Below are 17,500 nucleotides of genomic sequence, written 5' to 3' on the forward strand. Positions count from 1 at the left end.
GTTCTCTCGTGTCTGACTGTATTATTGGAGTGTAAAAGTCAGACTTTGAGTCGAATATGTATTCATGGAATTCAGCAACTGCCTCTAGGCTTCTGTTAAGTGTGTTTACATCTCTGTTCTACAGATTTTCCTAAGTAAAATGATCGTTTGTGGTAGTCAGCCACACGGCTGGAGTAGCAGCAGGTGCAGGCTGGAAAAACACTGGAAAGTCCTTTAATACATCTGCTTAGTTAGACTCAGACGGTCAGCCTGACCAGTGTTTAACAATCAAGGTAAAGCGACTGGTTCAGACTGCTGTGTTAACTAATGCGTTATGGAGCATCAAAAGAGACAAACGGATTAATCTGACATCAAAGCATTACTGTAACTGATAACTATCAAACCTCAGAACTACCGTCATGAAGGGCTGAAGCCATTGGACAGCAGTCACTAGAGAAACAGCGTAAGGTGTGTTGCATCACTGTGTCTTTAACATTGTGATGAGTGACTGTTGAATCCACTAAAGCATCAACAAACAAAAGCGCTGAGCTTCCAACAGTCGTATCATAAAAAAAGAATATATATAAATATATTTAAAAAAAATATGGCATGACAACAGAACTCGGTACATCTGCCTTACTTGTTACAGACGACGTTGCAGTTTTATAGGACTCGGTATTGTGGGGTTCCCTTTGCCTGGACTTGGTGATTTTAAATTTCCTTCTCGTTTAAGCTGGAATCTTGGCTCCACACCAAAGGCACTTCTATGGTGCAGCACATGAGCTGCACTGACTTGACATGCTGCAGTATTTTTGGTGTACTACTGAAAGGCAATATTAGTCCGTCGGCTGGTCCCAAGTCCACGCTTGCGTTTTATGTTTATGCTCCAATTCGTCAGACATGCACGAGGACCTTCTGGCGATGTTAACGTTACGCCCGCTATCTTCTAAACACACTGCGGGACGCAGTTGTACGCAAAAGTCTGTTTGGTTACATTTCTGTGAAGTTAGTCGTGAATTTTAGGTGTAAATAAGCGAACACATCCTCCACGGAGAACACGCTGCTGCATATTTTAATGCAAGTTCACTTGCTGGATTTAACATCCTGGAAAAAGATCAAACGAAACGTAGCCTTTGTGAAAGTAACGGCACATTTGTTTGTTTTACGATGGACTAAAATTTGGAGGATGTGTACGTCTGCTCACTGCAAGCATCAACGAAACAATTCGACTGGGGATTTTTAACTGTACACATTTAGCTCAGTACCCCTTTGATGTGGTGTGGACTTGCTGACCGCTCCTCTGTAAGAAATCGGACACTTAAAGTGGTCGTTTAGAGGCTCTTTTGTAAAGGCAGTGGTTACTTGTTGAATCATGAACGTTGCAATAACCACTTGAATGCATAAATGGTTCTTTGCATGGCTGATTAAAACCATTTAAAAATATTAGTATTTTGTTATTGTTACAAAATTGTCATAAAATCCTTTTAAGTACTATATAAACCACTTCTTGTTAAGAACGTAGCGCAAAGCACACAACGCAGGTGTGAATTCTGGGACAGGCCGACACTGTGCGCATCTCAGCCTGACGCAAAGACGTTATGCATCTCACTGCTTTGTACAGGATGGATTTACAGCTGTAGATATTTATACACTTCCCCCAGAACTGAACTGGACAAACAGATCTTGCATTAAAAAGTCTAAGGCACCACAGACTAACTTTGGCTATGTTGCTGTGTTTACTTCCATCCAGTCATGTGCTTTTTTTTCAACATTAGGATTCACATTCACAGCTTCATCTGGAGAAAAAGAGCAATAAACTGAAGGCTCAACAAGGTAAAGGCAGTGGAAAATGTCAGAGGGCCCATCAGGAACCGGATCAGCGCCACACCTCACCCACAGACCCCCTGCACTGCACGGGTCAGGGTTCTCTCTGCTTTAACCCTTAGAGGTCGAGTTATTTTGATACACTAACGAACTGAATTAGCTAAATGGATTACATTCATCTTCAAAGTGTAATGTCCTTCTTTCTTTCTGCAAAACAAACGTCTGCAGGACAATAACTTCACCAAATCTGACTCACGAGTAAATATCTTTCACTTACAGCAACAAACCTGCTGTGGATTCAAATTAAGAAGTAATGAATGTGAAATTACAACATGCAACTGTCGCAATTCACTGTGACGTCTAAGGGTTAAGCACCTCATTCAGTAGCTGATAAACTCCATGGTGCAGGAGAAATGCTGGACTGGGAGCACTGATCAAAACAGCCATCCAAATTAGCTTGATGATTAATGTGGGTACTACCATGATGCATTTAGAGTGAAACCACGCCCACTTAACCACAATATTCGGATCATTACAGTTAAAAGACGCAACATTTCTGGCAGTTAATTCGTCAACTGAAGGTATTTTTAATTGTCCGTTGTAAAAACGCTCGGGTCCCTCGCAGCGGCGTTCTGGTGCTACTTTCACTTTAAAATGGGCCACTGTGTTTCGTATGGCACACGATGTTAAATAAATGCTTAATTTCACGGTAAAGTCACTAAGCACGGCTAAAAGTGTTGAAGGAAAGAACATGGGAGTTGTTTTTTTGAGTATCTGTTGGGGAGAAGTTTCTTGTACGATGAAATCTGTTTGTAAAAACAATAATTCTTCAAAGAGATAAAAAAAAAAAAATGTCAGTGTTAAATGAAAAAAAGTAACAAAACCGTACCTCCATTTTTAGAGTCACTCACACCCGTGTAGATTCAGAAAACACAGGACACAACAAATAATAACAGGTGTCATTAATAACAGTCCCGTCCAGATACGGCGACAGCACGCTGGATGCTTTGTGTGTTTAAGTCCAGAGGCACAGCCACTTCAGATGTCCGTATTCTCTTTCGGATGGACCAGAGTCTCCGAGCCGGTCTGAAACCACGGCACGTCGCGTCTCTGTGGACAGAGTTAGTGCTGGGCAGCAGCTCGCTGACCGAGTGTCCTCAGGGTTTCTTTGAGTGTCCGTGTATGCGAGAGAGACGGAGAGAGAGGGCGTCTCATTCTTTGACCAGTCTGTAGATGTGATGCTGCGCACCGTGCTCACTGTTCGATACCTCAAACACGCAGGCCATACACAGCAGCGTCTCCTGGGTTTCTCTGTTTGTGACCACCTGCAGGAGACAAGAACAGGCCTTTAATAATTAGTAGTCCGGAGTAGCTTCACGTTTCAGATAAAATACGAGGATAACAGGAAGTTGTAAATGAAAGTCAGATGTTATGAACAGCGCAGATGATTCTATAATGACTGAAGAATAACTTTAGAATAAAATTAATATCCAGAACTCATCATACGTCAAAGTGGAGATCAAAGGCAGATTACAAAACTGAATGTACATAGACGATTACTGTATACTGTCATTTGCTTACTTCTTGAGAACTGTTGAAATATTGGCTAAAATATTTTTTAAAATACCATTTGGCGAATAATAAAAAATGAAAATCCACATTAATATTTTTTGGAATAAGTCTTTTCTGGAATTCTGTGAAGCCGCTTTGTGACGACATCAGTTGTAAAAAGCGCCACAAATAAATTTGATTTGATCTGAGAACCTCACATCTCCAAAACTTTACAGGAGTAGAAAAGAAAAAAAAAAACAGTTTAGTTTTAATGGAATCCAAACTTTTCCCCCCAAATCATTTTGGGTCATTTCTTTCAGTCCATTCATCCTGAAATTTACAATGTAAAGGACAACAGACATTTTCAAATTCTGTCCAACTGAAAAGCATCAAAAGCGGAGAAACGAGGTTCGAGATTCTGTTCTGACCATTTTAATCCGCACGGTATGTTATTATTGTATATGGAATGAAACGGTTAAGCTTCTGTACAGCAGTGTCTCTTGGCATATTTAAATTGTTGTCAGTATAAACACGAGACAGCATTAGCATAAATACAATAAGTATAAATACTGAGCGGAGAGTGAGTGGCACTTTTTTATTATTATTATTATTTGTATCAAACTATTACTTATTATTTAAATGGCCTTTTAAGCTGAGCTGAGATCCGGGCTTACCAGCAGGATGGTGAAGTTCTCCAACACACTGTTCATCATATACTTCTCAGGCAGGTGTTTGAGCTTGTGGATAAAGTTGATCATGTACTCGCACATGGGCGAGCGGTTTATTTTGTACACGAATCTGCCGTTCTCAAAGCGGGCATACTCTGTCTGGGGATGGAAAATAATGAAGTTTAGATTCACGCAGAGAGAGAAAAAACATCTTCAAACCACTGACGGTCTTTACTTTTCCAGTCCTGCTGAAAAAAATGTCCAAAACTACCCAAAAGAACCAAAAGGCTGGGCACCAACTACCACAGAGTAGCTCAATTACTGGCCCTTTTTGAATGACTAGGTATTTTAATTTGCCCCAGGCCAGGAATTTCCTTAATTTAACCTTTAACGGTCCCTGTTGTTGTACTACGATGTTATGGCTGATCTGGACAAGCATCAGTTTCTCACCTCCACTTTCTCCACCACCTGCTTGCCAAAGGAGCACACTTTGGTGGAGCAGGTAATGGTCATGTTATCTGGACTCTCATACTGACTGGTCACTCCGTAGAACGCGCCAGAATCTTCCTGCAGGTTGCAGTTCAGGTCCGCCTGAGGTTACAGATCAACACCATTTCATGCATATCACAAACTTTTTAGCTGTTTAACATCTGAATTGCCCCCTAACATTACTCAGCACTGCCCTCTAGAGGTGTTACTAAAAGAACAGATTCTTTTTTTTTAATTATATGTTTGAGTTTTACAGAAATTAGTTTGTAACAGCCACAGCAGTATCGGAGGAGGGTTAACATACTCTATGAATTTAGAGAAAGGGACAGTGAAATAGGGCAAAATAAAAGGATATAAAGCAATACAACAATACAAATACAAGAAGGAAACTTAATTACAATTGCAGATCCTCTAAGAACAGAAGTTCTAAGTTCTCGTGAGCCATAATGTGTCAGTTATTTTGTTCTCTGCTTTCTTTTATTTGCAAATATTTGTACCCAACTGATGAAAACGCAGCCCATTCCTGAAAGCTAACACCAGTGGAAGTGCAATCATAACGCTTATTAAAGTAAACTCAGTAAAATCAGAAACTAATCGTAAAAAGTAACCGGGGGGGAAAAAGTCTATTCCCTGGTTATTATGATCACCAGCACATGCATTATTCCCCCTCCCCTCAACCTGGACCATAAGCACCTTCAGCAGGGACACTTGAAATTCCCATGCCTGTGCATACTGGCTCTCTCATGAACTTGGATGTCAGGAATCTTGTCCATTCTAACATTAAATCCTGCCCAGAAACACTGACGGCTTGTGTAAATCCAGAGACAGTGGTCACCGTCCACTCTGAAGATGTAATGAGTGTGAATCTCCAGAGAGAGGTGCCAGAGGGCCACTGCATGATGGGATGTGCGAGCGAGAGAGAGAGAGAGAGAGAGAGAGAGAGAGAGAGAGAGAGAGAGAGAGAGAGAGAGAGAGAGAGAGAGAGAGAGAGAGAGAGAGAGAGAGAGAGAGAGAGAGAGAGAGAGAGAGAGAGAGAGAGAGAGAGAGAGAGAGAGAGAGAGATATATATGCAGTGGGGTTGAGTGTGATGAAAACAAAAAGAGTGAGAATGAAAAAAGGGGAAGAGAATGCCATAAAGGCAGAGAGGAAGGGGAAAGCACATCAGGGACAGACATGAAGAGGTAGAGAGGACAGACACGCTGAGAAAAGGGGAGAAGGAGAAAGCGGGAAATGTAACGAGGAACAGCTGAAACGGAAAGAAAAGGCAACACGGATCATGTGTGCTGCTCTCAGGGGTCCCTGATCTGCCGCACCTGTGGCCCAGAGAGGCAGGTGTTTAAACAAAGCCTCTGTACTGCCTGCAGCCTCAGGGCAGTGACAGCAGCGCAGAGCACAACTCTACCGCTCACACCACATCAACAACCCCAGCACCGTCCAGCACCGACAGACACGACACGACAGCTTCGATCCAACTCCGTCTTACTGCCACATCAGCGCTTCCTATGAATTAATCATGCTGTGACTAAACTAACATTTTCCCACTGAAGCAGTGACGCCAGTACTCCAACAGTATTTTTCCCCAGGTATTCGTTGCATTTAATCTCAGGAAAAACAGAAAATTCAGTGAAAATGCTATATTTTACTATAAACTGTAAAATGTAGTAGTTCTGCTCATTTTTGTGATATTTTATATTATAAATTTACCATTACAGAACGTGAGTTGGCTGATCTGAGGCGACCTCTCATATTAATCACCAGACAAAAAAAAAAAAATCTGGACACAAAATTTATGTGCAGTATTTCAGACAGCCTGTACCTGTTTTACTTGATCTTATTTATTCATAACTTATTTTTTGTTTTAGTTCTTCTCTTAGTTCTTTATTTATTTTTATTTATTTCTCTCATTTTATTTTAAATTGTTTTGTATCATTACTTTTTCATTTGTATTATTACTTCATTAATCTCTCATCTTCTTTTGATCTGATTCTCTTATTTAAACCTCAAGTTTTATTTTTATCTATTTTTATCTTTTATTCACTGTTATTTAAAATTTCTTTTAATTTAAAACGATTAAACGTAGTTATTATTTTCTTTGTCATGTCAATCCCTGTTTTTGTAAATGCTCGGCTACATTGAAAATGAGGGTTGCCCTCGATGTACTTCCGAGTCAAAATAAAGGTTGATTGATGGAATATTTTCCTCTAAAAGATAAGCTGCCTCTTCACTTTCATTGGTTAACTGGTTTTTGCTGTATTTAGTTTTGCTGTGATAAAACCAGAGTAAAGCTACACTAAAACAAGGTTGTCTTTTGGAGGCATTACTTGCAGTTTAAGGTAATACATATTATATTACAGCATGTTATTCTGCAATAACAAACTGTTAAAATTACAGAATACTAATACTAATATTACATTATTAATAATACTGTTTTGTCTCTAGTGATTCCCACTCCTAATGTAACGTGTGTAAGCAAGGTACAGGCCGGAGACTCACCCAAAACTTGACCAAGAAGAAGGCATTCTGGGGGCCCTTCGCAAACAGATCCTTCAGGCCTCCTTTCTTCTCAGGGAACTTATCATAGATCTGACGAATGTCCACCGACTCCAGCAGGGGATCAATGTGCAAGTGGTCTGTCTGACCAATGTGTACGAACAGGTGCTTGTTGTACTGCAGAAACAAACCGTTATCAGACTGACGTAAAATATTCATATTTCTTTATTACTGTATGGTCAAAAATTAATTCTATTTATTACCCCTATTAGAAACTCTTTATACTGAGACTTCATTTAGGCACCATCCCATTTCTTATTATTACCCCTGCCCCTTGTTTTCGAGCGTCACCCTCACCCCTTGTTCCTGAGCTACAGGGCAGTGGTTGAGATCTTCCTCTGAAATGAGCCCCTCTAATAAAAGAGCATCACTTCATTAACAGCTACTAGCGCCGCTCTGTAGGCGACCCTGCCCGTCTGCAGGGACAGCAGAGGAGGGGAAAGTTCAGCTCCTCACTGCTGGGCTTTAGTTACATTTAGGGATCAGACAACTTCAAAGAGGGGGGCAGTTATTTATTATCACCCCCCCTAATTCTTCAGTGATGTGAAGCTGAAGTCAGAGGTTCTCCAGATTCTTGAGAATTTTCCCGTTCCACCTTAAATGATGCCATTCTGACAGCTGAAGCTCCAGAATGTAAGTGCTGGACTACTTAAGGTGGAACAGGAAATTTAGCTAGCAAGCTTCCGAGACACTGCCGTACTTCTACTGTCTACTGTCTTATATGCTTGTTATGAAGTAAAGGACCATAATGCATTGAAACGACATTAAAGCAGGATAACAGGGGGCCAAGTTATAGGTCAAGGGGTGAAATAGGATTGGGCCTTAGAGTGCAGGATCCCCTTTAACTAATCAGATGTATGTTAGTAGTACACTCTATTAACAGCAACAGCTGTCCGAACTACACTGGGATATATAGGGTTAACTAATGGTTTCCTTTTGAACGCAGCAGACGTTATCGTGAGTTTGAGAAATTACACATTTCATTAATAACACAACCTGGAGTCCTAAGCTTCCAGTTCCCCGCACCTAGTTCGAAACTTTATTAAATGACAACTGAAGCGAGAATACAAATCATTTCTTCTTTCTGTTGTATACACTAGATTAATAGCTGCTGTCACCCAAAATGATTGGGAAAAATGTTTCATGGGCATGCTGCCAAAGTGATAGATAGCTACGGTCTGCTTTTAGAAAAGAAGGAGAGCACAGAAGAAGCCACAGGCCTGCACACCTTTACCTTTAGTGCAAGTTTAGAGGACATGTTCATTTTTTTGGTGAACAATTTGGAAAAGAAGGCTTTTTTGATTTGTGGCACTGCAGACGGGACCGTTTTAAACAGGAGAGGAAATTTCACTGTTGCTCTAACACACCTTTTTATTCAATACCTGTGCAGAAGGCTCGGGCACCTGGGGGAATGAGATTTAAAAGGCTGTTTATCTGGGAAGTAATCATTAAATATTAATACAACATCATACAAAGTGCTAATTTGTGTATGGCAGTGTTTTTACGAAACCATTTCCAATCCTCTCCTTGAGGACATTCGGTATTATTTGTAGTTATCCCCCGGCTCATCAATCTTCATTAAATAAAATCAGGCAGGCTGGTGATGGAATTAAATGTATGTGATGGCACTGAGCACTGAGGGCACTGAGAGGAGATGTGGGCAAAAACCTGTGGTTTTCGAACTAACTCGAAAGCGGTCAACGACTTTTCTGAAAACAGGATTGTTGTTTTTACTGCTTTAATGTTTGTTTGCATTTATTCTAATATTAAATATTGTCTGTTGAACCAAAAATGCACTAATTGTCCAGATAAATGGTTTTAAAAATAATTGCTTAGGTGCCTAGGACTTCTGCACAGTACTGTATAGTATATACACTGAACCTCAATTATTATTAGTGATTCTAACATCACTAAACGTTAGAATCACTGATGTTCCAGCGTGCGATCAAAACGGCACAGTCCATCTCACGAGCAGCCTTCCCCTGACTACAGGGCATTCACCACGCCAGGGTCATCAGGAGGGTGCACAACACACCCCCAGCACAGACTCTTCACACTCCTACCTTCAGGCCAGCACTACAAGACTGACCTGCAGTTTCTATTCACAGGCCATCAGGCTGGTGAACACCTCACTCACTACTCTCTGATGGCAGGAATGAGTGAGTATGTGTGTATGCATGTGTGTATGCATGTGTGTATGCATGTATGCATGTGTGTACTCACAGCCTCTGGGTCTCTCTGCTGCTCCAGGAATGAAGAGAACTCTACCAGCCGTAGTTTGGATGTGCCAATGGAGCGGCCCTGCCACGCTGGTGGACTGGCTGTAGGCGCTGTTGGGGGCTCAAAACCTAACATACAAAACACACACAAAAGAATTGCTCCCAATGACAATTTGACCACATTTTATATTTCTGTACATACTGAACTATGTGAAACAGTATAAATCGATTTACGTTAAAGTGTCGGGGTACCTGATATAGCGGTGGCCGTCTGAATGGGGTAGGCTTGCTGTGCGAATGGCTTAACGCTGAGGAAACACAGACAATTACAGGGATGTTACAAAAGTAAGTAAGTAAGTAAGTAAGTAAGTAAGTAAGTAAGTAAGTAAGTAAACATTTATTTATATAGCACTTTTCTAAGCACAGCTACAAAGTGCTTCACAAACAACAAGTACTAAAAATAGAATGATAAAACAAAACAGATACATATAACTATAAAAACAGTACAGCTACATTCATAAACAACATAAAACTGACATAAAACCATAAAAACAATGCAGCACTATCCAATAAATAACAAAAGCATCACCTGTGACCAAAAGCTAATGAATAGAGATGCGTTTTGAGTCTTCCTTTAAAAATGTCCTTTGATCCAGCTAGTCTAACATCCAAAGGCAGAGCATTCCACAACTTGGGGGCACACACAGAAAAAGCACAATCTCCCTTTCGTTTCCGTTTTGTCCTAGGGACCACTAAGAGCCCCTGACTAGATGACCTTAGTGATCTGGTACTAGGATACGGTGATAATAACTCTGAAATATATTTTGGCCCATCACCGTGCACCGCCTGGTATGTTAAAACCAAAATTTTGAACTGAATTCTAAAAACAACAGGCAACCAATGCAGAGATGCCAGTCCAGGGGTAATATGCTCCCTTCTTTTAGTCCCGGTAAGTACCTGGGCAGCTGCATTCTGAACCAGCTGCAGCCGTGCCATTACCCCTTGATTAAGACATGTAAATAGTGCATTGCAATAATCAAGTCGTGATGATACAAAAGCAAGAATGATCTTCTCTGTGTCCTGGAAGGAGAGCATTTTCTTGATTTTGGCAATATTTCTCAAAAACAAACAAAAACAGACACTTTTCCACTGGCCTACAGTCCTGTGTTCACACACAGAGCAGATCGTCCAGAAACATCATGTCAGGATTTAGACTAAATTACACTATTAACTGGGTTTCTTTATTTTGAATCCAACTTTGTGTATTCAAGACTAGTTTATTGTCACATGTAGTCCAAATACAGGGTGTTCAAAAAACAGACACTCTTACACTACAGCAGCTGGCACCTACAAAAAAACATGCCAGTATAAATAGAAGCACACAGGAGGAAATAGGGGAGGGGGTGTGTGTGGAAAACTGGCCCAAAGGTATTAAACGTACATGATCTATAAATATGAACATGAACAAATTAAAACACGTGATTACGGAAATCACGGTTACTCAGTTGTACCTACTTTTTTTAAAATTACTGATTAAAACTTACTTTAAGTCAACAAGGATTAGCAATTTGCACAATTTGATAATCTCCTACTCCTGATTTGCCGTAGAGTCCGATGGATTTTGTTTTGTTTTATGTTGTTTTTATAAATAAAATGCTTAACATGATTAGTAATTGCTAGCTAAGACATAATTTTTATAATTTAACAAATGAATTGCCAAAATAACTGGAAGACGGCTGCTAAAAGCAGAACACCAGAGGGCTTTTTTGTTCAAAGATTTTATTCAATGTGTTTTATGGAACATCAAGGAGTTATTAAATGATGAATAATACATTGTAATTGATTATTTATAGTCATCTGCCTTGATCACTTTTTTTTTTTTTTTATATGATGGATTATTAATCTTTATTCTCAGTCTGGAACTTCTCACTTTCTACATATTACAGAATCATCTATGACTGTTCTTCATTTTGGGCACAGCTAAGCTTCATTTTTACATCTTACTACAATTAGATGTGGAGTTGTAGCACTGTAAGGAAATCGTTTCGTATGTGTATCTTCAACAAATTGGTTTTAGATGAGGGCGGCTTTACTCACTCTTGTGAAGATCCCGGATGCCCCGTTGAAAGCTGCCAAAACTAGATCCGGAACGAAACAAACAAACAGAAAACAGTCATACTACATATAACAGCAGAACAAAACCTGGCTACGCTCTCAAAGCAGAAATGCCTCCATTCGTCATCTGGATTCCCAGTGTAAGTACAAAGCTGCCGTGCAAGTGCTGCTTTGTTTCTGGGCATTTACTCTCCAGGGTTTAACTGTAGCTACAGCAATCTGAAATGTTTCTGCTGCAAATCCCTTTCCATGGTGTGATGATGGAAAACGAGCCTGACGGGTACAGGGTGTCTTTAGGACCTCACTTACCCCTGGTGCTCCGGGGAAGCTGGGCTGAGGAAGGCCGGCCAGCCCCAGCTTGTTGTGGATGGCCGTGGCTGAGACGATCTGAGCAGAAGACATAGCCGCCATGCTCTGGAGCGCTTTGTCCTTCACGCTTTGATCCTTCAACAACACAGGAAAAAGGTTTTAACCAGTATGTGTGTGTGTGTGTGTGTGTGTGTGTGTGTGTGTGTGTGTGTGTGTGTGTGTGTGAGTGACGCCGTGAGGGATGCAGCAGAAACGGCTATCAACAGAATACACACGCCGCATGCAGTGACGGGAGAGAGAGTGGGCATACGCTCAATTCACTGGGGGGCCTAACTCAGCACAGATTCATAGTTTAACAGTACGAATTCTACTTAGTGTACAAAAGTAACAGAAAACCCACATCACATTTTTTTATACTGGATAAACTGGTTCAAAATTACAAGGTGCAAGATCAGGACTAGGGATGCACAATCGGAATCAGCCAAGATTGGAATCGGATGGTTTCTGCTCGAACACTTTGCTCAGCCAATATTTATTTTGGCTGATCTCTGTTCCAATTTCAATTCTTCAATACGAGTCAAGTAAGAGCACTTTGGCTGTATGTGAAAGCTGCTGCTGCTACACCTGTACAATGTGGTAGCATTATTATATATGGCTCACTACACCAGTGGGCTCTTTTGATGTAGTACCACATCAAAGTACATGTTATAAAGCTAGAAAATACTTTATTTACACAAAACTACTACCAATATAAAACCAATACAGATCAGTATGTATTCCATGCTGCTCTAAGCTGGTTTATGCTGGTACGGTGCTGGTTTAGCTGGTCAGCCAACATGGTCATGATGACTAACCAGCATATCAGCATGCAAAACACAACATATCGCTGCTGTTGGAACAAAACCTTGTATCTCCAAAATTATAACTTTACAGGAGAAGGAAAAAACTACTATCCCCCCAAATTCACAACAATGTCAAATGACATCAAATACTGAAAAACAATATAAATGGAAATAGAGGTTTTCTTCAGACGACAGCAATATGCTGGTTTTTCTAGCATATATTTTCGCTACTGGGATATTTCGCTGGGGACCAGGCATGCAGGTCTATCCTGGTTTTTCCGTCTGCCAATCTGGCTGTAAAGAAATTGGAAATGGAACCAGTCGCTAAAATTCACAATCTGTGCATCGCTAGTTATGACCGTGAGAATGTACTAAGATAAGCACCCAAAAAAGGAACAGAAAGCGAATAAAAATAAGACTTTCTTCCCCAGTTCCCCAGTAAACTGGAAGACTGGACTGATCTCAATAATTTAAGAAAAAGTAAACGTAGAAATTTAAGCCCTATAACTGCTATAATGCTTGCCTAAAGAACAGATCTTTGCTGCTGAATGATTTAAAAACAACAAAGAGCAGAAAAGAACAAAGGGGGAAGAATACAGTGGGGGTCCACAAAACATGCACCCTATTCATCTCCTCTCTTCTAGTGTATCGGAAGTGGAGGAAGCTCATGTTAAAAGGCGGTGAGACGCGAGCGCAGGTTTGTTGTATAACAGGCACTACTGCAGAGCAAGTAGTCGGCTAGAGCATGCTGCAGCTCTCATGAGAAAACCTCTCGCCTGGTGTTGCTTCTGCTACCTTTTTATATTTGTTATTCATAGAGGAGAGAGTAAGCGGTCAATGTAAGTCCTCAAAGGCATTCTGTTAATTAAAAAGAAAAACTGTCCTGTTAATTAAAAACTATAAACACCTTGATGTTCTGAGAGAACTGGGCTAAAGCAGAAGAATTTCAGCAACGCTGCTTTGTACTGTACAATTCTGAACGGCAGTGAACTGAACTGAACTGAATTGTAAAGCTAATAACTATTCATGCTTTATGTTTTCATTTAGACCCGAATTCAGTGCAGAATCGTCACTCGGCACAGATCATTAAAATCAGGTTCTCTCGTTTTCCTGAGGTTTTCTCATGACAAAGCAGCGACAGAAAGCTGGTCAGGGTTTTGGATACGGCTGTGGTCTGAGCATGCGGTCATAACGCGGGCGGTATACAGAGAGACTAAAGCTGGTTTTCAGTAGTGTCCAGCCCAGTGAAACAGTAAAGGGCTACAGAGCTTTGCACGGTCATCCATGGGCTAAACAGCAAAGCAGCAGTGGAGGTCAGGATGAGTACTCACCAAATTAGTGACCTGTGCACAAACAGATTAGACTCATTTTAATCAGACTGCCTTTGTAACGCATAACCCAAGCCATATTTTCCAACAGTAGCATCAAGGATCAGTATTAAGGTCATTTAACAGTTGCAGAGAAAGTGCGGAGGTGAGATATTCCCCGTTGTGGGATTAATAACGGGCACTTAATCTTAATTTGGTTTACTTCTTCACTGTAAGGCGATAATGGGAATAATTAATGCTGCAGACACATCGAGCAGGAGAAAAATCTGCCTGGCGGAAAAACCGGTTTACTTTAACTGGAACGGACCCAAGATCCCAAGGTCCTCTGGTAATGGTTATTTTCATCATTTGAACTTTAAACCCACAAATTAGCGAATCGTCAGAAGCGTAAGCCGATAGAAAATCCCAGGTTGAGAGGTGGAATATACTTTTTGACAAAAACTGAACAGAGGATGTGCTCCTCAGTAACGTAACATCCCTCATCACCCACAGCAGGAAAAAAAAAAAAACATCTAATACTAAATTTAAACGAATTAACTAATTCAATGTAAACACGGCCATTCGGAGTAGTCTGATGTAAAAATGCCTCACTTTAGACAAACTTGCTGATTCTGATCTCAGTGGTGGAGCTGAAAACCAGAGGTCACAACGTCTGTAACACAAATATAGCCTTTTACTTACTATCTGGTTTTTATCTGTGTAGCTTTTTTACGTTGAGTATTTATATGCAGTACTGATGCTGGTAAAGTAGTGATAAAACCAAATAAATCAGCATCTTTGGGCAAAGAGTAAAACAGCAACAACAACAGAAATCTCAGAGAAATAATGAAGAGCCTCCCTCAGTTTCATCACCCTCATTCACAATAACAGCCAGAGCCAGATTACTGTAGTTTTCACCTATAGCAGGAGCTCAATCCATCCATCAGAAAAGGAATGAGGAAAGAGAGAAAGGTCTGACAAACATGCCTCATCTGCAGCTCTTAATGCAGCACACAGTCATGTTCCAGCGCTCGGCCTGCAGTGAAAGCATTGTTCCTCGGGTTTTAAGGTCAAATCCTTCCATTCATTATCAATTCCGGAGATTCATTAAATTACTCACATGCACAGACTGCTTAGAAAGCACTGGTGAGCATTAATGAGTTGAAGTCCAGCTCATAAGCTGAAGTGACTGAATTAACATTGATTAGAATGAATTGAAATGGAATTGACCAGTGAATGCACCGCAGTCATGCAGGGTTAGTGGATTTTTGGTTAAGATGTCATAACACATCATTGAAAAGCTGATTTAAAGGTTTAATAATTTATTTATTTATATATATATATATATATATATATATATATATATATATATATATAAAATTCTCGCTGTTGTTGGAAGAAAACCTCGTATCTCCATTTTTGGAGATTTTCAGTTTATGACATAATTTGATAATACTCATGGTCCTGCACATTGTGCATAAATTTCATGATGAATGGACCAAAAGAAATGACCCAAAATTACTTTAAAATATGTCTGGTTCCATTGACTTGCATTAAAAGTAAAGTAAGTTTTTTCCTTCTGCTGTAAAATTCTCATTTTGGAGAAACGAGATTTTCTTCAGACAACAGCGATACACACACACACACACACACACACACACACACACACCGAATTCCAATGAAGTTGGGACGTTGTGTAAAACATAAATACGATGATACCGATATTCAATTGAACACACTATAAAGACGAGATATTTAATGTTCAAACAGACAAACTTTATTGTTTTTGCAAATATTCATTCATTTTGAATTTAAACAATAACGTTTATCCGTTTGAACATGAAATATCTCGTCTGTGTAGTGGATTCAATTGAATATCGGTTGAAAAGGATTTGTAAGTCATCGTCTTCTGTTTTTATTTATGTTTTACACAACGTCCCAACTTCACTGGAATTGGGGTTTTGTGTGTGTGTGTGTGTGTGTGTGTGTATGTATATATATATATATATATATATATATATATATATACACACACACACACACACACACACACACACACACACACACTATATATATATATATATATATATATATATATATATATATATATATATATATAGAGAGAGAGAGAGAGAGAGAGAGAGAGATAGTGAAAAGCAGTCAGATGGTAAGTTATATAAAGATGTATTAGTAAGTAAGCAGACGGTCTGATCCATTAAAATTCCGATCAGGGTGCATTTAAAACATATTATAATATACATGTAGCCATTAACGACCTCGATCTTATACATGAAAACGAACCAGTCACAATAGCAACTTAAAGGGCCTCTCAAAACACTTTACAGCTCCCAGCATGAAGCTGCAGCAACAGACGCACCAGTTCCTATTCAAAACTTTAACTGCTCTTAAATGTATGGAACGCGCCAAAAATGACCTAAAGGGATGAACGGGCTCACGTCTCTGGTCACACTTCTTAATATCTAAATTAAAGTGGTGCAGACATTATTCTCATATCTTTACTTTTCAAGGTAACACATCCAGATGGAAATACTGTATTACAGGCAGTGGCCCAGAATACTCATATTCATATCATCTGTAATATCAGCAAACTTTTAATTTACAAGATTTAATTCAGGCTAAAAGCTCAGTATGAATAACCTATGTACCATGTTAATGCCTAAAATAGCAGGTCCCCCTCCTGCCACTGTCAAATAGTAAGGAGAGACTTGCAATCACTGCTGAACAATGATCCCGAGGGTTGTAGGACAACCTGAAATTTCACTTGGCTTTCAAATTCAAAATAATTTCATGCACCACTCCAAAAAAATGGGCTATTAGACCTTTTCATAGAAACTTGTTTTAGTTTGTAAGTGCTTGAGGCCACGGCTCTATTTGGACGGCGGCCGACCTTGAATGCGTTTTACAGGGGAGAAAAAGAAAACGGTAAGCAGAGCCCACATGAAATGATTCGTAGAGAGAGAGAGTCCTTACAACGCCGGCAGAGCGCAGCTCCCTCCAGAACAAACACACTTCTTGTAGAGAACAGGAAGGAAGCAAGGGACAGACAATCATGCAGGAGAAAAGAACTCCGAGCCAGTCGAGCGCACACTGAGCAGGACGCCAACACACAGGGAATCTGGGTTACGCACAGGCAAGCAGCAGGGCATCCACACACACACACACACACACACACACACAACTATGGATATGGATACAGGAAGTGTGTGTACACACACACACACACACACACACACACACACACACACACACACACACGTCATAGACATGGATACAGGATGTGTGTACACAAACACACAGTGCTGTGAAAAAGTAACGATTCTTCTATTTCAGCGTGCTTCACAACTGTTTCAGATCTTTTAACAAGAAAGGATCATTAGTTTTAAAGTTGTTTAAAGTTTTAAAGGATCACTACATTCATTGAAAAAGAAAAAGAAAGTTATCCATCACCATTTGGTGCAGTACGAAGAAGTAAATGCCACCTTATTGACCAAATCAACCAGTTATTCCTTCACTAAATGTGAGGATCAGTTAAGAACTCTGTCATATTACTTTCTGCGTGAGGGTCTGAAACTAGAGGAAATGAGGACTGGGAAATGAGGACTGGGAAATGAGGACTGGGAAATGAG

The 17,500-nt window shown here is 40.1% G+C and overlaps 1 protein-coding gene across 4 annotated transcripts in view; it reads right to left on the reverse strand.

The window, feature by feature from the left end:
- tead1a (TEA domain family member 1a) overlaps positions 1-17,500 on the reverse strand; it is a 65,912-nt gene that overhangs the window by 1,128 nt on the left and 47,284 nt on the right. For 3 of the 4 annotated variants that reach the window (XM_037540692.1, XM_037540690.1, XM_037540693.1), the window contains 9 exons: positions 13,878-13,889; positions 11,705-11,839; positions 11,378-11,418; positions 9,533-9,588; positions 9,285-9,409; positions 7,005-7,178; positions 4,473-4,613; positions 4,029-4,181; positions 1-3,128 (listed from right to left, as the gene is read on the reverse strand). The exon at positions 1-3,128 is cut by the window's left edge and continues 1,128 nt beyond it. In XM_037540692.1, the coding sequence (XP_037396589.1) occupies positions 3,015-3,128; positions 4,029-4,181; positions 4,473-4,613; positions 7,005-7,178; positions 9,285-9,409; positions 9,533-9,588; positions 11,378-11,418; positions 11,705-11,839; positions 13,878-13,889 (951 nt within the window). In that variant the 3' untranslated portion in view covers positions 1-3,014. The remainder of the gene's footprint in view (positions 3,129-4,028; positions 4,182-4,472; positions 4,614-7,004; positions 7,179-9,284; positions 9,410-9,532; positions 9,589-11,377; positions 11,419-11,704; positions 11,840-13,877; positions 13,890-17,500) is intronic. The other variant, XM_037540691.1, reaches the window with a different exon arrangement.

The sequence above is a fragment of the Pygocentrus nattereri genome, chromosome 8 (genome assembly GCF_015220715.1).
Source record: "Pygocentrus nattereri isolate fPygNat1 chromosome 8, fPygNat1.pri, whole genome shotgun sequence".
NCBI classification, from domain to species: Eukaryota; Metazoa; Chordata; class Actinopteri; order Characiformes; family Serrasalmidae; genus Pygocentrus; species Pygocentrus nattereri.